Source organism: Brassica napus, chromosome A8 (assembly GCF_020379485.1).
Source record: "Brassica napus cultivar Da-Ae chromosome A8, Da-Ae, whole genome shotgun sequence".
Taxonomy (NCBI): Eukaryota; Viridiplantae; Streptophyta; class Magnoliopsida; order Brassicales; family Brassicaceae; genus Brassica; species Brassica napus.
This window is the reverse complement of record NC_063441.1, coordinates 19008720-19035300: the sequence shown is the minus strand read 5'-3', so window position 1 is coordinate 19035300 and position 26581 is coordinate 19008720. Positions and strand designations below refer to the sequence as shown.

Sequence of the window (26581 nt, the reverse complement as noted above, 5' to 3'; positions counted from 1 at the left end):
GCTATAGTATAGTCTATTTATATTTTTCATATTCATAATATCATAATTAATTAGTATTAAAAACACTAAATATTAATACAAATTTCCTCAGTTTTACATGGTAATTCTCGCTAGTATATTAGACTTCTTCCATTATTAAAGCCTTTTATAAAACGAACATGGCCTTTTCCCTTTCGTAGGTAGGTATAGACTTTCCGGGAAACAAGAGTTGTCCATCTCAGCGGATTGTAATTTGATACAAAGCCCATTTTAGTTGGATTGATGATAAAATATGTTTATATAGGCTGTATGAAAGGAAATTTAGCCAGCAATTGGGCCAATTCTCTTTTCAGTACTTTGGTCCAAACTCAATAATCGATTATATTAGGGCTGATCATAAAGAAAATTTACATGTCTTTTATATTTTCAGTAAAGAAAAATTGAGAGATTATCATTAAAAACGTGTTATACCATTTCATGAACGTGTATCACATTATCTCATATCATGTTTCCAAGTCAGAGCCGGTCCTAGATTTTATAAGGTCACAAACCCAAAATAGAAAAATAGCTGAAAAAATGAAAAAAAAAATTTGCACCCTATGAGATTCAGACTCTGGGCATCTTACCTAACTCTGGTGCATCACTAACCACTAGACCACTGATGGTTTTTAGAAAATTGTGACCGGTTTAATACTTAATAAAATAGTGACCAAAAACATAAGCTTCATTTGCTTAGATTCAAGGCCGGCTCTACTTCAAGTTCAAGTTAAATTTAATGTTTCTTCAGATTCTTCTTAGAAAAGACATGAATTCGAACTGACCAGCACGTAGTCTTTTGTGCTCATAAATAGAAATTAAAATAATCAGTGATATAAATTTGTAATACATAATTATATATACTAACTTTGTAATACATAATTATATCCAATGAAGGTTTCTAAAAAAAAATTGTATTAAAATTATTTATTTATATTTTTTAAACTAATTAATCATCTATTTAAATGACATGTGTCTTTTTAGCATTTCATAGTTTTTTAAAATTACTAAATTTTTTTTGTTTATTTTCTCTCCTATTTTTTTTTTCTTTAAATTCTAACAACTACTATTGGAGATCAGGCGTGATACTTTCTGCATGTGAACTTCTTGTATTTTTTTTGTAAAAGAAAAGGGTTAAACCCGGGTCTATTAAAGACACAGACCTAACTTCTTGCATTTGTAATGAACCTTTTCATTCCATTCTTTTTTCTTCGAGTACAGATATATATACCGTATAATACGAGAAGCTGCTTTTCTTATTATTCACGCGATATTAGATTGCCAATAAAGTTTAAAAATAAGTTATCTAGTAGTATTAAATACATCACGCTATTACCGTAATTATCGAGTCAATACGTGGTATGATACACGACGAATATCACGCATTAATGATCACATGCAAGAAGATTTAAATAAAGTGGCACGACCATAGCATACACCATAGATAATATTTATAATCAGACAGTCCAAACTAAACGACCTCGAAAACATCAAGGTCTTCGTTTGTTTCTCATATTTTGAACAATTTAAATTCAGTAACAGCTTCTCAACGTTTTTATATTGTATATACATACTTCCGAGCAGAAGCTGCAGAACTATATTTATTTGCGTAAAAGCTTAGACATAAAACTTGTACTGGTTGATCTCATTAGTAATTCAAGGAAAACGGACTGTGTCATTAATCATAATATTAGAGGATCTCATGATACACAGGCTACTATACAGCCATATCTGGACCCTCACATACAATTAAGTTGCATACATACATAAACCATATATAATATATGAGTTGGCCTAACAATGACCCGAAACCCTAGCTATAACATAATATCGGAAGTAGAAGGAAACAAATACTCATAATCATAATAAAGATACATTTCCGTGGCGGAAATCGATGATTTTTAGTTCTCATGATTAATTAGTGAGAATTTTAATAATTAAGCAAGCTCCTAATGATGGCTGCCTCGGCACTGTCGTCGTCCGTTGAAGCCAAGAGTTCCGACAAACGGTCACTGAGATCATCAACCTCTCTGTGTAAGTTCCTGATGTAGTTGCAAGTCTCTTGTAGTACTTTAGATGCTGACACCTGTCCATTTATATTTACAAAATATAAAATTAGAGTACAAAATAACGATAATTTAGATTCTTACAAAGAGTACATGACAACATGTGCGACTGCTTTTTATCCTATATAACCAGTTCATATTTATCTTCAAAATTTAGCAAGCAGAAATAAAAAAATTCACTATTACTAGTATTTCAATGTTCACAACGGTATAAACGGCCACTATTTAATAAATTCTATTTTTCATCTATATATAGATTATGGTGAGTTATGGTGAGTATTTGGTAGAGAAGAGTAATGAGGAGACATGGAGTTAATGTACGTGGAAGTAAGAAGGGAACAAACTGAACCCCACACCACCAACTTGTGAAATTAAATGCATAAAAAACATTCAAGGAACAAAAGAGATAGTGTATATATGCATAAATGAGGCTGTGAATTAATGTTATTTTATCTATGGATAGTTAATTGTAGACCACATGAATTTACACAAGACGCCATTGGGTTTCACCATTCATACTACTATACGGTTCAAATTCATTTGAACTTTCCAAGTTCATGTGCTAACGTAAACATATATCCATACAAACATGGAACATCTGTTTGTTTGTATTTGCAAGAAAGATAGATTTACATAATGGATTTTTGCAGTGTATATACCTTGTCAGAACGGCGGCGGCGGAGCTCAGGGATGAGATGTTGGAGCTTAGTAACAAGATCGGAAATCTGATCGTCAGAGATTCTTGAGCTTCCTGACTGTCGTGAACGTGATGATCTTCTGCTCGACATATCTTTAGTAAGTGTCCTTGTTTGTGTGTGTGTGTGTGTGTGTGTGGAGAGAGAGAGAGAGGAATGCAGCAAGGATAAGTAGTTGATGTGTCAGAGAGAGAAAGAGAATAAGAGTGAAGAAGACGAAGAAGATTGTTTTGAAGATGGAGGAGCAAAGTGGACGTGTTTTTATAATGCAAAATTATGAAGAGAGAGAAGAAGATAGACAAGAGAGACAAGTGCATGGAGCGAGGGTGTGGGTTATGTTTCTTTAAGAGCGTCCTTAATTAGCTTTCAACTATTTATTATTGTTTGTTCTCCGTTTTTTTTTTTGCATCATCGCTTAGTACAAAAAGATACTGTTTATTTTGGGTAAGCTTCTAAACCAACTTTCTTGCGAGACCAACGTCTTGATTGTTACATGTGTGAAACTCAACCACGTCGGGTTTTATTATTTTCTCTGAATTTCTTTTATTCTTGTTCCACTTAACCTTCTTTCTAACGAGCTATTCACATGGTGCAGTATCAACTTCAACTTAACACCATTAGCGGTATTTCAAAGCTACATGTTTCCTTTTTCTCAGTATTGAACATATGAGTACCCAATATACGGATAAGGGTTAATGCACTTAGATGTGGTTCCATTTTATGTGCAAACATTTATTATTCAGGCCACCAGTATTATTGAGTGATCTATCTGAATATGTGGTTGTGATAAATTTGTTACTAAGAGCATCTTTATCCCTGTCTCTTAGATAGGTTTCTTAGTGTAATTGGGCTTTAAAAAAAAAGAAAAAATGTAATAACCACAGGAGACGTCTCTTGATTAAGCACTGGAAGAGACGTCTCTTCTCTTCCTCTCTTCCTCTCTCTCTCTTCCACTCTGTCTCTCTACACTCCCTGTCTCCTTCCATTGTTAAGGTTTCGTTTGTTCAAAGTTTTATCCTTTTCATCTCAATTCTTCTCTGTAATCATGTAACAATCAGAGGAAATGGATTCCAATTTATGGATTAATTGTCTTTTTTTTTTGTCTGCGAGGATGGTATCGCTAAGCTGGAAGCACCACACGCTAATTCAGGCTTTGTCATTTGCTTTCAACTTACTTCAGTTAGCCTCCTTCTCTAGCTGAATCTGAGTTTTTATTGTGTACTTGGTTAGTTGATGCTGGGTTGTGTATGAGTAGTGACTAGTCGCAATAGTTGCAGTAAAGATTCAATTTTGTGTATGCACACAAGAGTTTCTCATGAGTAGTTGATTATTTGAGAGACAGATGCAAGATGCAATTTTTGTTGTTTGTACTTTGTAGTTGTACATATATCTAATTACAAGAATACTGGTAGTTATCTTTTATGAGACCCTTCATCATTCAGCCGTTTTTAAGCAAAATCTTATTCTCAGCGTTTTGTATAGATTCAAGGTGTTTTGGTGACAAAGTGACAAGAATTTGAGATGGGTTCTGAGAATTTTTTCAAGGCAATAATTGGTTCAAAGAAAGGGAAACAAACAAAGGTACGTTTCACATTTGGTGTGATCATCAATGCAGATGAAGTTCTGTTTTATACTAGTGTTGACTTGGCCTTCCTTATGACAGGGACTTTCTACTGCTATAAAGTCAAAAACTTCCAAGAAGAAGGGTACTCATGCTTCATCACTAGTTGTTTGTAGCGAGGATTGGGCTGCAACTAGAATCCAGACTGTTTTTTTCTTGGTTTTATTTTTCTTGGTGCCTGTAGTAAGGTGCTTACATCACGGAAGTGGCCTTCCATTGAGCTTTCTCGAACCGTTATTTTTTATGATGCTTGAGATGTGGTTTCTTGCAGGTACGTGTCTCTGTGATAAGTAAAAGGCGTTGTCTTTTAAGTCTCAAGGCTTAGTTTTGTTTTCATGAACTTGCAGGTGAAGGATCTTAGCTTGTTGATATGATGAGAGAAAATATATATGAAGCAAAGTGTCTGTCATCCGATACCTCAAGAGTAACTCGTCCTTCTTAACCTTTGTGAGTGTGGATACTCTTTACAGATTTAGCCTTGAGTAGATTTCTTTTTAGCTGCCTTTTGTAAATAGATACTTCTTGTTGAAATGCATATTTGATTATCTGTGTGTTTACATATATAATAACAAACTTGTGTTGAGAATGTTTTATAATTTTTTTTTAAAACCATAATTAAGAGACTTGCAATAAACCACCTAAATGTTCAAATCTCTTTCTAAGTCTCTTAAGTCACTTTTACACTTTAAAAACTATTAAAAATTAATTAAAAGACCCTTTAAGGGGTTTAGGGATAATGATGCTCTAAGATAGCCCAATTTTCTTTTTGTTTAGGAACCCATATGATGTTGGTTCTGCCGGCTAACCAGATATCTAGTACATATGAGCTATATAGAGATGTTTGTATGTAACAAAATTTCACAATTCATGATGTGTTAGTAACTTCAAATAATATGGGTTTTCTATGTTTTAGAAAGAAAAAAAATTGAAGCCATCTTATATACTGTATAAAAGCCATCTTTTATCCAATCCATATAGGACCAAATAAGTCAAGATGGAGACAGTTCAAACCGCTGCAGGCCATTTTTCTTTGTGGTTAACGTTTAACCATGGACTAATCCGCACTCGATCTAAAACTAAAAGCAAATACAATCAAAGTTCCACACTGCTACATATATAGCCTTCCAGAACAGGGCCAAGTAGAATTAACTCGTTGCAACATTTTGGATCTACACATCCGACTAGCTAGTATAAACAAATGAGAAAAAACAAAGAAATAAAATACGAAGAGAAAGTGACGTAGAAAAGGAGAGAGGGCCATGGAAATGAGAAGAGGGCTCAAGTGGGGTTTAAAATGGTAAAATATGTGTTTATCGCCAAACTAAACTGTCCCTCTTTGCCTTCTCTCTCTGTCAGTCTCACCATTGCATCCCCACGTTATATGTATTACTTCCTTGTCTCTCTTTTTATCCACTATTCTCTCTTCTTCTCTTTCTACCATTCTTTCTCATTTCAAACTCTTGCATTTATCTATGTGAATGTAATATGTGTATGGGTTTGGATCACATATAACTGTATTCTTCATACATGCAGGTTTTCATATCCACATATCAGATGAAAATGTGATTTTTTGTATATTGGTGAAGACTAAACCGAAGAAAGCAAAAAATATTTATGGTAATTTATGAGATTAATTAATATATATTCTTTAGTTTTCTTTATGGAGGTCTTTTTTTTTTTTTTTTTTTTTTTTTTTGTAACATTTCTTTATGGAGGTCGATATCATCAAAAGAGTGTAGGACATATGGTACAAGAAAATACCAAAAGATGTTGAAGCCAAAATACGGATCATGTTGGGGGATACACTTGCAACTCTGATATTTAAAACTACTGTCCATAAAAATCTAATTTCATGTATCATGATCAGGTAGATGTAGAGGTAAAGTGTTTGATTATCATTTGGGTTCAGCTTGATGATTTTTTCGGTTGATCAGCAGGTAGATGTTTCTGTTTATCACGGTTTTATTTTATTTTCTGTCAAGACCGGATTTTTTCTATTAATCACACAAAAATAAATTAATATATATATATATATATATATCATACTTTTAGCTAAACAATGAAAATATGTATTTTGTCTTATTAATTAGACTTGTATTAGCTTAATTTAATTTTTGTTTGGTATCCATACAGTTTGAAAAAATTAGTATGTATACATGTTTGTTTGACAATAACCCCCAAAGCTACAGGACAGATTACTTGTACCAAAAACTAAATGAACATCTTGGATTACTATGAAAAGAACATCCACTTGGAAGCGACAATTTTGGTTCAGGTTCAATATACGTTGATATACACATATAACCTAAAAAGACATTGTTGAAACACACATTTAAAGCTCTAAAACCCATATAGAAATTGGATACAGAATCGACTATCTAAATGGAAGCGAGACTTGAGGATTTGATTAGAATAGGAATCTGAAAGTATAATACGGTTAATTCCGGCGGAGTGAATACAACATGCATATCTATTAATGAGACCTAAACCTACCCTTACACACAGTCCGAGATCAGTAGCTTTCCTATTAATTAGGAACCACTCCACCTCTTAATTTTATGCTGCATTTTCTGACTTTAATTACGTCATAAAAAACCACAAAATTGTAACCGTTTTCTATACTATTTCCAAAAAACCATGCCTCGAATATGAACTAATGAAGTTAATTAACTGATGACTACTAGCTAGGTAGTACTGAGCTATAGTACTTTTTTCTCAAAACGTGTGTAGTGTTTCTATACTGGCTCTCTGTTTGTGGCAAAGCCGAACCCTAGACCGTTTTAAATGAGAAGATGCTTATCACGTCACAAGTAAATTAGTTGCGGACATTTCATAGTATGGGTTAAAAGGTTAAAAACGATTGGAGGAGCCACACATTGTTGACGGTCAAGACATATAACGATAAAACCAACCCATACCCCAGATTGTAAAACATGTCATGTGTTGTCTCGCAATCTCTGTTTTTCTTTCATTTACAAAACAATATTTATAATACATTTCATTATTTAATTATATAGATACATTGATGGAAGCATATATTTACATATATTCAATTACTTGTTGAACAGTGCAAGGACGATATTCTAGAGATTTTCTGATTATTATTACTAAACAACGTTCTTGGAGTTCGTATGACGCAGAGAATCTCCCTAATGTTGTTTAAATATCATTAATAAACTCATTAATTATTGTACGAATACGTGTGTTTGTAAGTGGCATCTTCCTGGCCTACATACAACTAGTTTGGATGTAGGTAGGATAAGGATCCCTCGAGATCGAATCCGATTGCGTTCTGTTAGTAGGATTAGCTTAGAGAAATCTAAATATAGCTGATCTCTCAGAATGAAATGATTTTCCACGAGCTTGACTCTACGCCAACCACATAGATATAAAGAAAAAGAAGGAGCATTTTTAACATAGATTCATGAAATCACATACGTACTACTAAAATACAATTAGTTTGAGAGGTTACATAGGTATTTTGTCCGCATGTAGAGGCCCACTTCAATTACATGAGAGGATTATATTAGAAAGATCTCTATTTACTATCATAAGAGCAATGGTTACAATACCTACAATTATGTAACCTCTTTTGGACTAATGCTATTACAATAAACATATACAAATCAGTCAAAATTATAATAGAATATTTACGATGTTTTTGATATATTCTTGAAACTTTTGGATCCTTGTACAAGTATCCCCGAAAATATTATTAAATGATCGAAACTTAAAATTTATAATATAAGAAATAAAGGGGGGAGAACAAGAAAAAAGCTATTGTATGGAAATTAGTCTGTATCTTATCAGCCTGCACGTTACTAAATGATCTTATAACAGTGACACTAATTATAAGTAAGCAAAGAAATCAACGTGTTGGAAGTTTTTCGTTAAAAGGAAGAATAAAGCTTAATCGGTCAAATATATGTATTACTGTGATAAACGTACGTGATGCAGAGAAGCATTTGAACTGAAGAGTACATTTGAACCTGACCCAAAACAGTTACTCACATACCAAATTTTAACATTCGGTGATATGTCCAATAATTAACATGTCCACAAATTTATCTGACCGATCCAAACATGAAACATGTGTCCAAAACCCACAAGACTTACAGTTTTCTGTGGAAAAAAATGAAATAGAAAAGGTTGGGTGTGAGGCCTCATGTGATGTTCTGCCACTGTTGTCTTCTCATAAAATCCAATTTCTGACAAATTTCTCGATACGTTGATGTGTACACATTGCAATGTAAAATGAATTGTTGGGATTTATCAAATATAAAACTAATAAATAAAATTTAGAAAACTGGCCAGATAATATCTGAAGGTATAACAATTAATGTATTCATTTTGGGCTCAACCATAACTATTTGGCAGTACATCACAAAATGCGTTTGAAAACAGAAATATTATAGTAATTATAAAATTTTTGTTATTCAAAACACTTGGAAAGAAACAAGATAATTTTAAGACATTGATACGAGTAAGCGAGTAATATTCATCTTATAACTTTGACTTGCATTGCCCCACAAAACAGACACAAAACAAAATCAAGACAATACATTCAATCCCCAAACAAATGATACTGCAAAAAATAAAGATAAAATATTCTGCTTCGGGTTTGACATAAGAAATACAAGTATACAACACAATAAGGTGTAGAGTAAAATAATTAAAAATCAGAAAGAAATAACATGATAGGAAAATAGCATGTTTTGCGCACAACTATTTCTCTTTGCTTTCTTGTCAGCAAAGCACCATAACATGTAGAGTAATAAAATGGAAAAGAAGATGAACCTTAGGAAGATGTCAATGAATGATGAGACATATTATCACCTTTATCAAAATTCCAGTAGTTTAGGAAAAATATATTTTAGAATGGTATTTATTAGAGCATGATTAATGGGAAGTTCTTAGGATATAGTTTTTTTAGTTAAAAGTTAACAGACGGTTTTTTATATTCCGGTAATAACTTCATCTTAAGAACTTTCCATTAATCATGCTCTTAGAATGTTTGTATTTCGGAACAGAAAAAAGAAAGGATCTTTGATGTTTTGTTTTTGTAAAAGAAAAGAAATTTAACGTTTGCTATATCAACTGACGTGGTTAATTTACTTTCTCCTATCATGTGAACAAAAACAACTTCACTCATAGAACTCGGGACTGCAAATGCATTGTCAATGGAATCAAATCGATGTGATTCTGATCTATAAAGTGGATATCTTAATCAAATCACGTGTCAGATTATTTTTATTTTTGGTAAATAGACTATTATACTATTGCAAATTGCAACCAATGAGCTAAACAAGTACTGTGGTGGGTCACCTGAAGTTGTCACACCACTACAAAGCCCTAATGCAACACTTGTTTTAAGCCATGGGTTCATATCATATAACCCTCCTAAGTTTTTGGGGTCTAATTTGTTTTATAAGAACCCTAAACAACAGACACAACTAGCCATCTCCTTTAATGCAAGAGAAGTGGTGATGTTTGGATTTTTAGACCAAAAACAAATACATAGTTGATTTAAAATTAAGAGGAAAGTGACAAAGAAGGAGAAAGGAAGAGACAAAAGTCAACGAAAGTGAAAAGACTTTGTGTGAACTCAGAGACATGGCTTGTTTTTCAAGAGAGAGAGAAGAAGAGCTACAAAAGCAGAGCACATGTGCTGTTGCAATTTTTCTCCGGAGCTATTTGGTGCTCAGAACCTGGGATGTTGTCCCGGTTGAAATCAGATTTTGCAGACCAAGAAGGAAACAAACCATGATCAAATGTTTCTCAACCAGTTTTTTTACACTTGTTACACTCTAAGACCAATGAATCTGTCTTAGCATCCTGAGTTTTTTAACAGCAAAAAAAGAAACATACATGTCGGCGTTTCTTTGTTGAACAGTTCTTTTAACTTAACAAAGGTCTTCACGGGAAGCACTTCATTCTCTGTTAAAAAAAAAACACAAGGGACCATAAACTGTTACGGTTTCATTAAAAATGTCGAGTTTTCTAATAAAAAATGTGATCTCTAGGACATTTCAAATCACCTGTCTTTCCACCTCAAGAAAAGATGCTTCAAGCCTTCTTTTCAGGACAGTTCTCTCCTCTTCACAGCTCTCCATCTTAGTGTCTAACAACAAGATTATAAAAGAGTTCAGCATCATTTTATTATGTTCCAAAACAGTACCAATCGCTCGAAAGGCTATCTAGATAGCCCGAGTCTTATCTACTAGGACACATGAACGACCTCATTCAAAAGCGATGCAGGCTACAGTCACATCTCATTATTGAAGTGTCACATGTCAGCATCAAACGTCACGTTTATCAGCTAAGATACTAATTGGATCTGATTGTGTTTACCGTAATAGTATGTCGACAAAATGGTGATCCTCTCCGTCGGCTGCAAAAGGGGAAGGTAAAAAAAAGCCAAACTAGTTACTAAGCAGACCAACAAATAACAAAACCGTTTTCTCGAGAGGCTAGTAGTAGTAGTACCATAACAAAGATCCCTTCACGGCGAGTGGGAACTTCTTCAAGCTTCCTCAATGTTTCATCTCCTCTAGTCACTTTACCAAACACAGCGTACTGTTTGAACACAACTAATCTCATTACTAGACAAATGAAATAGCTAAAAAGTTGAATAAAGCTAGCTGACCTTGCCATCAAGATGAGGAGCATCACCAAGAAGCATCGAGAATGAAGATCCACCACTGTTTGGATCATCATGTCTACACCAAACAAAAAAAAAAACAAATCACAACTTGCTATTAACATGTCTTCATTAACACACAACATTCATTAGTACCTTCCCATGGAAAGAATGCCTCTGACATGTTTAACATCACTGAACTCTCCAGGAATAGTCTTGTAAGCTACTTTCTTTTGCTCCTCATTCATCGGGGCTGATCTTCCGTTTGGCACATCCGCAACTTGAGCAACGAAACCTTTATCAACCTGCAAAAATCACTTCAACACTTAGCATCACCTCACAGTCTTGGTCAAGAGAATGTTTAAATCAGATTCAAAGGTTGAGCCTTTTAAAGTACCCTGAAGAAATGATTAGTGTTGTATCCACCTAAACGAACTAGCTTGAAGATGTGCTCCACCGTTACTGGCGCCACCGTGGGATAGAATCCAAATTCGATATCTCCATAACTAGTCTGCAACATCAAAGATGAGATTTTTATCCTAAAATCTAGAAACCCAGAACCGAGGATGCTAATATTCATAAGAAAAAGCGAGAAAAATACAGAGAAGAGGAGACGAAGACTGAACCTGGAAGACGACACGAGCTGAGCCAAGTTCTGGTTCGTGAGAGAGAGATTTGACTACGGAGTGTAATGATACACACGCCAAAGTGAAGATCAAGATTCTCGCGTTTCCCATTTCCGGCGACGATCTGATCAAAGTCAATACCGGGAGTGGAAACTATGTTCGTCGGGGACGATGACCGGAGTTCGTAGTGAAAGATATTATTTTATTGAGTTGGGCCTATTGTTTGTTTAGCTAAAGGCCCTTTAGTTAGCTTTGGGTACGGCCCATTATCATTTGTCAATGTAGCTTTGTTGTTTACAAATTAGCAGAAAGTGTATTTGCTAAACTATATGATCCATGTGGCTCTGTATTTGTCCACGATATGAGGTTTAATTAGCCTCATCTGGATCCAAGAATCCGTTAATAAAATATTATTAGCTATTCATTTTCTAAAGCATGACTGATCCAAAGTAAGTAGACCCAGTTCTATCTAGTTGGATGCCTAAAACATGAACATAAAAATTACTAGTTGTTAAACATTACACTACGAAATTTTGATGCCATTAAGATCTTACATAAACTTTCCATCTAAAACTGATGCTTCGTAAACTTTAGCTCATGATATGTTCTGCTGCATAGCCATCCCGAAAGAATCATGTGACCCCGTTTTAAACAACCAACTAGGCAACTATGATCAAGTCAGAGTTATTAAAAATGAACAACTATGATTGAATTTAATTGGGTACATGTTTCTGTTTATCCCCACTATTGTGCTTTAATGATTTTAAAAAAAAAATTACGCAACATTATTATAACTTTTGAAAAACTGTAGTTGGAAAATAATAATTTATTAAAAGTAGTAATATGTTTTTAAGTTTCTATTTGTTTTACCCTTTCTCGGCAATTATTCGTACTTGGGTGTTAAAAACAATGAGCAAAGCTTCAATATAACGGCGTGTGGGAGTTGGAAGAGTTGAATTTTGAACAAAAGCATTTGTTCGTCTTCTACTTTTTTCTGTGTGAGTGTTTGGAGTTTGGGTTTGGCCAGATTCATGTTATGATTTTAGGTTTCAGTTACATCAATCAACATCTAGAGTTAATGCTCCCTCGAAGAACACGATTCCTAACATATCCACGGTCCAGCGGAAACATATCGATTTCGAAAAGCTAACAAAAAAAAGAATGCAAGTTGTTTTCAGGAAGTTAGGAGAAATATCCAGTTGTTTTCTTTATTTATTTAACTCGACGCAACCTTATCTTTCAGTTTTAAGATGCATACATGCATGCACACGAATGAATCATGCTAAAATAAAGGATGCTTCCATTATGGAAGATATGCTTTTAACCACACGAGTACCATCCACTGCAACACGTCTTTCTAAAACAGAATTTTTAAAAGAAATCCTATTTAGCATCTGAGTATTTCCAGTTACGTGTAAATCATGATATCAAACGTGGTTTTGTGAAAGTGACATTAAATTAATACTGAGACCTGTTTTTATCTACATTTGTTTTTTTCGAATATTAATATATTTTACATATTACTTATTAGTCAGCATGCATGCCCTTGATAGTTTTTTTTTTGTAACTTTGCATGCCCTTGATAGTTGATATGCGTCATTAGATAAACTAACTATACAATATCAAATAATCTTGCACACATATTAAATAATTTAAAATGAATAAAAAAATTTCCTTTGTTTCAAAAATAGTAAACTCATATCGATGACATAGTATTCAGGGGCGTCCCTGAGGAGAGCCATTTGAAACATGGGCCTGGGGCCCCCATTATTAAAAGGCCCCTATTTTAAAAAAAAAATATTTTGTTTTTTTTGAAACATTAAAAAAATATTTATATGTATTAATAATAAAATCGAACAACAGAATTTAGTGGGACTTACATAAAATAAATCTTTTCTCTTCCCACATTTACAGTTTTCTTAGCTTTTTGTTTGAGAATTAGTTTTTTTTTTCTGTTTTGCTTAAAAAAAAAATTCTTGCTCACGAATTTTAAAATTTCAGTTATGTTAGAAGGGCCCCCATTTTTTCATTTGTTTAGAGCCCCACTTTTTCCAGGACCGCCCCTGATAGTATTAGATATGGACCCTCAACACAAAAATCATTTGATGTATGGAAGAAAAGGAAGATCCGTGCATATTATATCCCTTCGTTACTTATATATATGGCCTTGTGCGTACGTGGTATAGTTACTACGACTATGAATCCTTAACGAGTCTAGATCCAACTTAAGAATTTTAAAATATCAATACCGAGACATGGTTTTATAATTTATACTCTTCTTAGTTTAAAATGCAATACTGAGACATAGTTTTATATTATATCTGATAAAAAAAGACATAGTTTTATTACTCTTCTTAGTTTAAACATTTTGTATCATACTTAATTAGTTTTCTTGTTTTAACGTACAAATAGTCATGGTGACTGTACATTTCTGCAAGTTATATTGTTTTGATCTTGAAACTCCCCGAGCATAAATGAAAATAAATAATTAATTTTGTTAATGAGCAAAGAGTTATAAATCAGTTAAATTTGTCTATAAAGAGATGCCCACTCCCTTTCTTCTCCGCAATGGGGTTGCCCACATAATCCTCAAAGTATTCTGATTTTTAAAAAGCAGGTATTACATCTACATGATGCTTTTTTTTTTGTTGTTGTTGAACATTACGTTATGCTTTTTACATTTTCTTCTTATTTTTTTTTATTTGATAAAAAATCATTCTTATTATTTTCTATGCATATGATATATGTACGTGTGTTTATTATGTGTGTCACAGTCACTGTGTGGTAACAATGATTTGCTGTTTGTGATTTTCTGTGTTCAGCATCCGAGAGAACATATACATACATATAGTAGGCTGTGAGCCTAGGATGTGTGTATATTGGTAACATGTATATAAGAATAAGGTATTCGAATCAGCAAATATATATGAATTTGAAGACCCACTCGATCAGACGCTGTTTGAGGTTCACTATGAACAATCTTAGTCACCAAATTCATACCGCATACGGCTCGGTAGTTATATTTGTGATCGCATCAAACTCACACTATATAAACCTAATTAGTTGATAGTTATCAACCAAAATCCATATTTCATAATTTTAAAATGTATTCAAGTGACGATTAGCAGATAATGAACGGGCTACGCAACGACACCCAGAAAAGAATCTAATAGTTATCACACATCATACCTCTGACATCTTCAAATATCATAGTGTTGGAGAAAACAGAGTAGCTAGTCATCATACTTATGAGTTGCAAAAATGCTTTTCCGTCAAGATAGTTATAGCTGGATACTCAAACTCTAGATGTGATAGCCCTTCGAAAAAAAACTCTACCATATTGTACCTTATAAAAATCTACATAACATACAAAAGCCATATTCAACAACTCTACCATAATATATTCAATCTTTTTTTTTTTTGAGCAAACCATAATATATTCAATCAAATCTATATAATACATAAGAAATCAAATATTAATTAAACATACAGTCCATCACATACCACATTTTTTATACACAACATATATACGGAAACAAATATGACCATTTATCTATCATCTACCATTTTTTTTGTCATTTATCTATTTGTACTACCTTTTCTATTTTTGTAAGAAATGTTAAGGATTTCTTTCGTGGCATTTTCCCAAACTTAAATGGGTAGAATGAGATGGGGGCCATCTCCAACTTAAGCGTCGAGTCTAATCTAGTCAGATGCTGAGTCAGACATGTGACTAAAACCTAGAGTCTCATTTTTAAATTTTTGACTTTTTCTTCATTTTTGGACAAATTTTCTTTAACTTCGTATTCTTTTTCTCTGTTTCCTGCTTCCTAATAGGCTGCTAATACCATTAATTTTTCTCAAATTTATCATTATATCTTCGCACTCCCATGCGTGCTGAAACGAGTAAGCAAATTCTAATTTTGTAAGAAAACGTTGAATCCTATTTATGTATAAAATGACATCCATTATTATCTATTCAACGATTTAAAGTAGAGTGGTGAACACACTTTTTATTTCTAATAGCCTATAAAGCAAGTCTTTGCTTGTCCAAGATAAATTCTTTTTTTTTTTCTGTCTAGATCATAGTTGTAACTTATTTAAAATTAATATATTTCAAGGTTAAAGTCGAAAGTACTAGACAAAGACACAAAAGTCATAAAAACATCTTACATGCATGTTGAATATAGCATAGCCAACATCATATATAAATATAATTCTCATATTAGTGGTTAGGAAAGATTCTAAAATAATAGAAAGTTCAAATTCCAACTCTTATAGGAAATGGGAAAATCGCATAAGAAGAATTTAGTCTATATGGTTATATCAAGTACCTCTTAAACATCTGATTTATTGAGGGGTAAATTCGAACGAATCAAATCTATTTTTTTTAGAAACTAATAATGTTAAATCTGAAAAGAAAACAAAACACAATCAACTTTGTCATTTGGTTAAATAATTTTACCATAGTAAAAAATAATGATAATATCATTGAGTATTTAGCATCGTTTCTAAACTCCGTTTTATTAGAGTTTTTAAACTGAGATTGAATGAAAATTCGGTTTTAAAAGCAATATTGTAGAGAAGTTCCTGACATGACTTACCTAAAACATATTTTGTTCTTTTATTTTTCTTTTCTGCCTTTAATATTTGCACCTGTTCCTATGTTTTTTTTAAAAAATAAAAAATGTAATATAACAACTTAAAAAAAGACATATTTTGTTCGATATGTCAAAGAACTTTTGCCAACATCCAAATTTGATTTAATGAAATGCTGTGATCCTCATCCTTAACCTCATACTTGACTACTTACACTCTGAAATTTATAATTGTAGAAAGATCATCAACTACATTTAACTCAAAAACTCTTACAAAAAGTAGTTGGTTCGATCGTACAATGATAGATTGTCATTGTAACTCTAAATAAAAAAGTTTCACATTTACAAAAATATAGGTTTTTTTTTGTCACGACAAAATTATAGCTAAAATCACTCTATTAGAGAATATGACATTATATCTGAACTCTTGATATTAAAACATAATTTAGAAAAGTAGAACGTGAATAATGTAGTTCAAATTGTTGAAACTTTAGTTGATGGAACATGTAACGATATGTCTGGACGAAGTTTTACCACTAATTAGGAAATAAAACTTCATAAGCATGAGTACTTATTCAAATGAGTCAAATCATCGGAAGATTTCAACATGAAAACAGTGTTGTACTTTTATTAAATTACAATGTCGTTGATCTATGTACTGCGTTTCGAACAAAAAGTCAATGGTTAGGTGTAAAACGATCATCGTCATGACTCATGACCAAACGTTAATTAATAGGGACCATCATACATGACATCTTGCTGTATTCAAATACCAAACTCCCCTCGAGTTTATTTGGGGCCCAGAAGCATCAGGTGTATCGTACTCACACCCGTAGGCTATTCCAGTCTGTCCCTAGGCGGCTTTTAAACTATTGAGTCAAAAGTAAAAAAAAGAAGCTAAAATCTGACAAGTTGTGGAGGGGGCGACGACACGTGTTCGAACCGGGTCTCATTATCACCGCAAAACTCGGCGGCCCCGTCGTAGATCCGCCGGGGAAAACAACAAACTTCCGATGATTACGTTTTATTCGTCCTTATCCAACTTTTTTTACAGTAATTAATTGAATAAAAAATCATCCACATTCTTGGCACCACCCATGTCCCAAGAAAGGAAAGAGTACGATTACACAATTTATAAACTGTTATTTTGATGATAAAGTATTGTACTTAAAAATTTATAGAACAATATTGTACGATTGAAGCAATATAGCATTGGTTAGATTCAAGGTGTTGGATTACACGCATGTGTTCTGTAATGAAAAATTTAATTACTAAATATTTATTCGATTTGTAGCTAAACGACGATAACAGTAAAACAGTACAGAATAATTAGATAAATGTTTAATTTAATAAATGTGCACAACACTTGTCTACAAAGGCCATTTGCTTCTTCTGATTTGCAGATGAGCTTAAGGTTTACGAAGAAAGATATACAAATGAAAACATAGAGAGAGAGAGAGAGAGAGATAACATTAGTTAATTAAATATTAAGTTTTTTAATCAGCAAAGTCTCATTCATCTTCTATTACAATTATCCATCTTCTGTTGTTGTTGTTCTTACAAGAAATGTTATATTGTAGTTGCAGGTAAAGTTAGAACTCCGAGCTTATATAGTTCCGCAACATGGAGTTGACTTTGTGCTTCTTCTTGGTTAAAAGCTTGGATCCAATCTGAAGCAAGAACTTGATTTTTCTTGCGAATTTGATTATTTCTCTTTCCGACAAGATGTTCGAAGGTCGACCACGAGATTCTTGTCTGGTTTCAACTCTCTTCACCATGCCAACTCATCAAGAAACCAAATGGAGCTTCTCGATTTCCACCAAACGCCCCTTTCTCAACGACGACGAGAGCCACGAGACCGATCGTCGCCACCGCAAGAAGATTCACAAGTTCTTGAATCTCGACGGAGGAGGAGATGGAGAGAACGGTTCTTCAGATTCGGGTTCGTTAATCCCGGGGATGAACAAAGACGACTCAATCAGCTGTTTGCTCCGTTGCTCACGAGCTGATTACTGCTCCATTGCTTCGGTGAGCCGGAGCCTACGCGCTTTGATCCGGAGCGGCGAGATTTATAGGCTCCGGAGGCTGCAAGGGACGCTCGAGCACTGGGTTTACTTCTCGTGCCATCTCAACGAGTGGGAAGCGTTTGATCCGAGGTCGAAACGGTGGATGCGTTTGCCGAGTATGCCGCAGAACGAGTGTTTCAGGTACGCGGACAAGGAGTCTCTCGCTGTCGGAACTGATTTGCTTGTGTTCGGTTGGGAAGTGAGCTCTTATGTAATTTATCGATACAGTCTTTTGACTAACTCTTGGTCTACCGGGAAGAGTATGAACATGCCTAGATGCTTGTTTGGCTCCGCTAGTTACGGCGAGATCGCGGTTTTAGCCGGCGGTTGCGATTCGAACGGTAGGATTCTTGATACGGCTGAGATGTATAACTCCGAGGACCAGACTTGGTCGGTGTTGCCGGCGATGAACAAGCGGAGGAAGATGTGTTCCGGTGTGTTTATGGATGGGAAGTTTTATGTGATTGGTGGGATTGGTGTTGGGGAAGGGAACGAGCCTAAGGTTCTGACTTGTGGTGAAGAGTTCGATATGAAGACGAGGGCGTGGAGAGAGATTCCTGATATGTCGCCACCGAGGTTGATAAACCAGGGGAATGGAATGTCTGCGGCTGCGATGGCTCCACCGCTTGTAGCGGTTGTGAATGATCAGCTTTACGCGGCTGATCATGCCGGTATGGCGGTTAGGAGATATGATAAGGAGAGTCGGGTTTGGGTTCAAGTTGGGAGTTTGCCTGAGCAAGCGGGTTCGATGAACGGTTGGGGGTTAGCGTTTAGAGCTTGTGGGGATCAGGTTATAGTGATTGGTGGACCGAAGGCTCCAGGTGAAGGGTTCATTGAGCTTAACTCATGGGTTCCAAGTGATGGTGCACCGCAGTGGCATTTACTTGGCAAGAAACAGTCGGTTAATTTCGTTTACAATTGCGCCGTGATGAGCTGCTGAAGAAGTGAAAAAAGAATGTTGGTTTAGCCGTTGCTGAGAGGCCTATTAGTTATGATTAAAATATGAAATTTGAGGGTTGTTCTGTTTCTTATTGTTAATGTGTAGTTTCATGTTTCTTGCTGAGTTCTATTGATCTTACACTTCAATGTATGGTTCATCTTTTCATTTATTACGGTTTTAGCTCTTAGATCTTTCTCATGCTCTAGAGATTCCAAAGTCTTGAACCTTATACTCAGTTACAGCTTTTAAATTGATTTAAGTGTGATTACATCTTACTTCACTGTAAAACAGAGTAGATATCACTAAAGATTGCTAGTTGTTTTTGTCGTTTTGTGACCTAAAAGTTATTGATTCAGTCGAGTACTTTAAGTCCAAGTCTGTGAAGTATTTATTCACATTCAGTAGCACCTGCATCAACTCTAAAAGCATATTTATGTGGGTCGAATCTTCAACTATTTGATTATGCTAAAGTACCAATGTATATAAAGATGAATTTTCCTTTTTATTTAATATTAATATATTATCTTTCAATTTTTATGTGAAGAAATGTTTTGACAGGAGTATCATATTCGAGTAGAACTTTAATTTTATTTAAATGACATTTTTAAATGACCACTGCAAGTTTTTCTTTTGGTGCAGTAGAAAATGAGCCCATGATTGAGGCATAAAAAGGTAAAGCAAGGTTAGTGTTGGTGGAGGCTTATGCTAGTATAGTAGCCCATTTTGGAATTATCATTTTTATAACATACTTAAATCTGTTAATTTGTCGTCTAATACAACTGTAAAATCTAATAAAATGAGATACTTTTGCTGATTCCCTAATGTTTCCTCCACTAATGCAACATCAGCTTTCAAAAGTGAGGTAATTAGCAAATAATATTGATTTGCTTATTGTTTATACTATCTATCTTATTAAAACTCAAGTACAAAATTGGATTGTTTGGAGACTTGAATAGGACTTTTAAAAATTTGGAGTGTTTGGAAACATGGATTGCAGTCTTTTAAAAAAAAATATTTTTGTTTGAAAACAAGGATAGTAGTATTAAGAAAAAAAAGTAATGGGCTTATGTTTTTTTAAAAAATTGAAAGTTATCTAGGCCACTTTTAAAATATACCAAAATGGGTCAATCTAATTCCCTAAAAATTTTTTTTCTAAACTAACCATAAAACAAAATTTAAACTTTATATACATATTTCAAATCAAAATAATAATTCAAATTTGATTTATATCAAAAATTGATTCAAAAATATACATATATTCAAAAATTGATTTTTACTAAACTATTTTTCAATAACCATTATAAAAAAATATTGTCAATATATATAAGAAAAATATAATACAAAGCCCAATTTGAAATACCAACTCAAATTATGGTTTTCATATTTCATATTAAGTTTTAAAAATATAATATATGTAATTATTTATATGATGGTATGTATAAAATACTATTAATTATATGATTACTTATATGATGGTACATATAAAATACGATTAATTATATGATGATAAAATACAATATATAATAATGACTAGGGATGGGCTTTTGGATACCCATACGGGTTTAGTTCTGATCGGTTTGTATTTTGAGTTTTCGGGGTCAAAGATTTCAGCCTTATTAGAATGTTTCTAAATTTTGGTTTGAGTTCGATTTGGATCTTTGCGGGTTTGGTTTGAGTTTGGATAACTAATTTAAATTATTTTTAAAGTCTTAAATCATTATATATTTTAAATTTTTCAAAATGTATAAATAAAATAATATATTACGTATAAATTTGAATAACATATGTCATAATACTTAAGCTTAACATATCAATTGGCTTGATTTAAAATTTTGGATACGAAATCAATAATTATTTTAAGTATTTTTGGTGATTTGAGTATACTTTAACTATTTCAGATATTTACTTTTGACTATCTATATATATATTCAAGTATTTAAACCAATTTAAAAGTATCATTTTTGATGTTTTATATACGTTAAATCTAAAAATAATTAATATATATAAGTATATAAATCTATTTTTAGATAAATTCGGATACCCAAATACTTCGGTTCGGATCAGATTCGGTTCTCTAAATAACAAAATTTTGAATAATTAGAATATTTAATCAATTTATGTTTGGGTTTGGTACTATATCTTTGGATCGGTATCGGTTATGTTCCTCGGATTCATTTTTCCAAATCCTAATAATTACATGAAAAACAAATATCAACATATTTTTCAAAATATACATCCGCGCGCCTGCGCGGGTCAAAATCTAGTTAGTATTATTGCTAATGCCATTGCCTCCACTGACCACTACTCTAAAGCAAAACACCATTTCCAGATTCGGAACTTAAAATGAATACTAATTATGAGTTCCAATATAATTGTTTACAAAAATAACTTTGATCAAATACAAGATAATTAGTTAATTTTGGAAATGATACTAATTTACATTGTTCTGTTCTTTGGTTCAAAAGCTTATTAGTTTAAAGTTCAGAATTCATCGATTTAGAAAAACAAAATAAAAAAAATACAGGAACAAGAGCAGTAGTGTATTGTTTTGAGATTATATAACCGCTCTTCGAAACCATAGTTTTGCAATATGGTAATCCACTGGAATATGCTTTATTAAAAGAAAAACTATATGATATAATGATGGGCTTAGTTACAAATTTACAGATCGTAAGTGATTGTTCAAGATTCAGAATTTATCGGCTACAAAGAAAAAAAAAAGAATACAAGAACAAGAGCGATGTTGTCAATTGTTGTTGTGATTACATAACCGCTCTTTGAAGCCGCAGTTTTGCAATATATGATGATGGTTCTCCACGAGAATAGGCTCTACGGAAAAAAAAATTATATGTGCTTGAAAAAACAATCATTCATAGACATGAAACTGGTCAGATCAGTCTTTGTGAACATATCAGCCCTTGGGCGACCGTGAGAGATGGCACTTACTCGTGATCACTTGATATCACTAACTCGTATCACTTGATATAAGATATATAATTCAAATAGTACGGCCAATATGCATATATATTCTCGCAAATTTAATTGGCTCTACTTGTTTAGCTCCTTCAAAATTCGCATTCTTTTGATCGGCACTTCGTATTTGCCTTTTTCAACTTTATCGATGCACCTTCTGTTTTGGATATTTTCTATTTTTTGTTTGAAGAAAGGATATTTTCTAATTAATGGTTCTGAATTTTGAAAATATATAAATTCGGTGTTTTAAAATAATTTTAAGTATGTATGTTTATCACATTATTTTACTGAGAACTTCCAAATTTTTTTGGCCACGGCGTTCTATTTATTTTTAGTTGTTATTGTCATAAACTGATTTAACAGTTTGTCCACCACAATCTTATTGATTAATAATTATGTTTATAACAGAAAAGATATACTCTCACAAAGTATCGTGTCAAATAAAAGTTTTATTGATGTACGTCAAACAGTTTGTAGTTGTGAAAAATAGTTTAATGAAACATCATCATAGTAATAATGTGTATTAGCACTTACCAATTCAGAAAACAGATTAAAAGTATGGTTTTAAAAAGCATTTTTATTGAGTATGAACTATACATTAGATTAAGATGCGTGATAAACCAGAATAAACTGATCAAGTCTCAAGCTAATTTTGCTGGAAATTGTTGTTTTCTCAGTTTTTGCTGCCTGGATAAATATGTTGGTAAACAATAATAGTCTCGGGTTGATTTAATCAAAGCTGATTCTGCTTTTGTTTTGGGCTTGTCTTCCACTATCTTTCTTCATGTATCTTTGTTGTAGGATCGGACACTGATATTTTTCAATGGCCCAACTCCTTATCGGCAGCCCGCAGCTCTAGGGAAAATCCTACTTTAAAGACTAGATTTTTCTTCGTCCTCGTCAGCTCATAAGTAGTACAACTCATGATAGTACAACTCAGTTTGGTTTTCTCAGATAATTCCGAAACATTTTTTTTTTACTAATTTAGAAGTATCTCGAAATTGTTCAAAAAAAAAAAGAAGTATCTCGAACCTATAGAAAGATCAGACTAATTCCTAAGGATAAGTGTTCTATGGGACAAGCCAAACATGTTATCATAGCATGCAAAATAAAAAGTTAAAAACTATACGAAATATAAAAGATCAATCGAAAGCTCCAAAACATATATAACACTATAAGTTTGGGCAACGTGAAACCTCCTTTTGTTTCGCTTGGATTCATTTCACGAGAAACGATTTTTGACTCTTAAATCAAGTTTATTCGGTACTTAAATTATACTTTCTTAGTTAAATTATTATACTTATGCATTACTTCCATCAATATGTCACATTTCTTAAAGAATATTGTTGATTAGGTTGCATCTGGAGACCGAGACTTCTCTCTCTCCTCTGTGAGATGAGATGAAGCTTTCACGGGGCTCTATCGACGGTTTCTGGTTCTTGGTTTTGATTCTGGGAAACGCTGCTTCTTAGGCAGGCTTCGCCGGCTCTGTTTCCGGGAGAAAGAGGCTTCTATGGCTTTGTTCCTCGCCGGCTTATGAGTCCGAGGTGTGAAGGCTCTGTGTCTTGCACCGTCGGTTTTGATTGTCGCCCCTTTTCTTAAGGGTGTGACTTTAGCTTTGTTCTTGATTCACCTGTTCTTGGTTTGGTCCCCTCTGAAGAAATCTCGAATAATCGAGTAATTATCTTCGATGGTGTTGACGACAAACAAGATGAAATGTGGGATTTCTTTAATCCCGTGATTAACAGCTTGGAGGCTCAGGAAGAGATCTCGACATGGTTCGACGGAAGCTCTCCGTGAAAGGAGCTCGGCCGTAGGTGGTGGTGGTGAGATCGGGTACGGTTTCCGGTGTTGGGTTGCATGTTTCCTCCGGCAATGGAGGCTGGAGAAGGGATCTGGTGACACGTGTGCCTCGCAGTTGAGGTCTCAACACGTGCGCCGTGCGTTGGCGTTTGGGGCGGTGGTCTCGTGTTTTTGGGCTTGTTGTTGGGCCGGTTTTAGGATTTTCGTTTCTTTTTGTTGAAATTTAGGTTTTAGGCCTCTCTTGGGCTCAGTGGCGGAGCTAGATCTCACGTTTATATGGGTCATAACTCATTTATTAGAGACAAAAATATACATCTATGTGGTTTGAACCTAGGAACATGTGGGTCAATAGGAGAGATCTTGACCAAATTACCACAATAGCAACATGAAAAATAGCCTTACAAGTTTATTTTTATTAATTTCACATGGGTCATTTGACCACCATGCTTCTAAGGTGGCTCCGCCACTGCTTGGGCTTTAGTTGTTATGGTTGGATTTGGTCCAGTTGGGCTTTTTCCTTATATAATAATATCAGTTGGCAAAAAAAAAAAAATATGTCACATTTCTTATTCATTCACAATATATTGTTTTTTTTTTTCATTCACAATATATTGAAGAATATAAATAAAATCCCATGCTGTAGTCTTTGCGATCTCTCGACGCACTAGCGAGTAGTAGGAGTAAAGAAACAATTAATAAAAAATAATAATAATACCATTATCATTTGTCCACTACATATTAATCAAATAATTAAAATGAAACTATTTTGTAGCTCCGCCGAAACCAAAGTGTGCCTTAAAAATGATTTGATTTTTCATATAGAAAACCGACCCACTTATTTAAAATTTTTAATTGGCCTTTTCTTTCATATTAAGTTTTCCCCCAGATTTATCCTTAAGATTTCTACAAGAACAGCTGAGACTGGAGCAACGTGTAATAATTAGCAGCTTCATCTTCAAGCTCCCAAAACGCATCACCAAACCCATCTAACAAACTATCTCCATAAATATAATCCTGACTAACATCATTCTTAATCATCTCATAATTGCTCTCGCCAAATTCGTTGCTAGGAAGCCCTAGTTCGTCGTCAGAAGCTTCCAAAAGATGCTGCATCACTTTCTCCTTGCTCTCTTCGTCAACATCGTCTTCCTTCGAGGAAACACACGAAGTCGACGAATCTTCCACGTTGGAGACTCTAGAGACGACACCGTTTTGGTCATCTGATGAGATATCTTGCTGAAGAGTGTGTATAAAAGAAGCTAGATCGTTGTTGGGTAGGTTAAGTTCGTCTGAATCGTCGAGGAGACAGAGAATCTGGTCATTGTATGAGGAAGAAGATGGCTTTTGTCGTTTATTGGTTTCTTCTTCGGCTAGGGTTTCTTCTTCTCGGTGGCGCTTTAATGGAGTTGTTTCAGCCATTGTATTCAAGAAAGAGAAAGAGAGAGAGAGAAGCTGTTATATCGTTAGAGAGAGAGAGACGATAGTGAGGGTGATAAGCGAAATGGAGACTCTGAAATGTATATATAGAGATTATTTGGTCAAGATATCTATTTTTTTAGTATTTTAATTATTATGTGATTTAGTATCAAATATTATTTTAAAAAGCAAAATTTCTTTTGCTTTGTGCATGTCAGAAGGGAGAAACATGTGAATGCTTTTTCAAGTTTTCGCATTATCCGGAAAGAAATCTTATTTGCTTAATATTTTGAAATTCTGATTTGCAGAGTGAATTATGCATGCAAGCTTTGATAGTTGCTATATAACCCATGAATAACAGCCAACAATTAATAAATTATGCCGATGATTTTATTTTACAAATAAATTTATAATAATTTCAAAATATATATTCACAAAATTCTGGAATATGAATTGCGTGTCCAAAATATATCTAGATTCTTAAGAAGATATGTAAGCATATATTTTTATCTTTGAAATAAAAGTAACGTTTCTTGCCTTCTTGGACTCGATTATCAATGAGGTTAAGGATGCTCCCTTCATCTTTATTTTATAAATATTGCAAGAGAGAGGGAGAAAAGGAAAAAAACTAGTTGTTGTTGTCATAGAGATTTGACAGTATCTTGGTGTTGTATTGACCTTAGGATTAGCCTTCCAAAACGAGCTTGTAGATTACGGGAGATAATCAGATCCGGCGGTCGTTTCACATCTTTTGATTTCACATGGAAAGAGACTGCTTCTTATTACCTGGCCATACCTTAAAGGCTTAAACTAATCACAGATCACACATCTCACAGGTCACAGCCAACATATTCATCGAGATAACCTCGTCATGATTTTCCATTAGTTAATCAAAACATTAAACATGTCACTGAGGCTTGAAAACAAATTATCATTTTCACCGACTTTAGCGAGACTATTTTAGTTTTAACTCACGGCTTTTGAGGACATCCAAATTATAAGTTGATTACCATAATAACCTTTTGTTATACAAGTTTTCAGTGTTTTCTTGTTGAATTTTATGTATGTGTGTTTATATCGCTTTTATTGTGTGTATAAACCATTTGAGCAAATTAGCTCAAT

General features: G+C 33.7%; 4 protein-coding genes and 1 long non-coding RNA gene across 5 annotated transcripts; 2 read left to right on the top strand and 3 right to left on the bottom strand.

Annotated features, from left to right (window-relative positions):
* Positions 1–1670: 1670 nt before the first annotated feature.
* LOC106430434 (transcription factor PRE6) lies at positions 1671–3116 on the bottom strand. Its single transcript, XM_013871222.3, has 2 exons — positions 2741–3116; positions 1671–2101 (listed from the first exon to the last, which is right to left on the bottom strand). Exons 1-2 carry the CDS (start codon positions 2867–2869, stop codon positions 1946–1948), a joined length of 285 nt encoding a protein of 94 aa, XP_013726676.2. The 5' UTR covers positions 2870–3116; the 3' UTR covers positions 1671–1945.
* A 472-nt stretch (positions 3117–3588) lies between these two features.
* Positions 3589–4942, top strand: LOC125577142. The gene is made up of 4 exons (XR_007315450.1): positions 3589–3955; positions 4259–4357; positions 4440–4668; positions 4745–4942. It is a non-coding gene; the product is annotated as an uncharacterized LOC125577142 (long non-coding RNA).
* A 5208-nt stretch (positions 4943–10150) lies between these two features.
* Positions 10151–11922, bottom strand: LOC125577141 (peptidyl-prolyl cis-trans isomerase CYP23-like). The gene is made up of 8 exons (XM_048738014.1): positions 11664–11922; positions 11435–11548; positions 11194–11342; positions 11044–11116; positions 10884–10973; positions 10749–10788; positions 10436–10518; positions 10151–10334 (listed from the first exon to the last, which is right to left on the bottom strand). Exons 1-8 carry the CDS (start codon positions 11772–11774, stop codon positions 10314–10316), a joined length of 681 nt encoding a protein of 226 aa, XP_048593971.1. The 5' UTR covers positions 11775–11922; the 3' UTR covers positions 10151–10313.
* A 5703-nt stretch (positions 11923–17625) lies between these two features.
* On the top strand, positions 17626–19454 carry LOC125577140 (F-box/kelch-repeat protein At1g26930-like). The gene has a single exon (XM_048738013.1). It carries the CDS (start codon positions 17987–17989, stop codon positions 19265–19267), a length of 1281 nt encoding a protein of 426 aa, XP_048593970.1. The 5' UTR covers positions 17626–17986; the 3' UTR covers positions 19268–19454.
* A 5281-nt stretch (positions 19455–24735) lies between these two features.
* Positions 24736–25657, bottom strand: BNAC08G48520D. The gene has a single exon (XM_013871241.3). The coding sequence runs from the start codon at positions 25460–25462 to the stop codon at positions 24947–24949; it is 516 nt and encodes a 171-aa protein (XP_013726695.2). The 5' UTR covers positions 25463–25657; the 3' UTR covers positions 24736–24946.
* Between the last annotated feature and the right edge of the window lie 924 nt (positions 25658–26581).

Bases quoted from the DNA above. Each gene is read 5' to 3' on its own strand.
- LOC125577141 (XM_048738014.1), bottom strand. From the start codon at position 11,774: ATGGGAAACGCGAGAATCTTGATCTTCACTTTGGCGTGTGTATCATTA. The intron at 10,519-10,748 runs GTAAACACAATC...TCTTGTTGTTAG, and splicing joins TTTGTCGACATACTATTACG to ACACTAAGATGGAGAGCTGT. The intron at 10,335-10,435 runs GTGATTTGAAAT...TTTTTTTAACAG, and splicing joins TTCTTGAGGTGGAAAGACAG to AGAATGAAGTGCTTCCCGTG.
- BNAC08G48520D (XM_013871241.3), bottom strand. From the start codon at position 25,462: ATGGCTGAAACAACTCCATTAAAGCGCCACCGAGAAGAAGAAACCCTA.
- LOC125577140 (XM_048738013.1), top strand. From the start codon at position 17,987: ATGTTCGAAGGTCGACCACGAGATTCTTGTCTGGTTTCAACTCTCTTC.
- LOC106430434 (XM_013871222.3), bottom strand. From the start codon at position 2,869: ATGTCGAGCAGAAGATCATCACGTTCACGACAGTCAGGAAGCTCAAGA. The intron at 2,102-2,740 runs GTATATACACTG...ATAAATGGACAG, and splicing joins GCCGCCGCCGTTCTGACAAG to GTGTCAGCATCTAAAGTACT.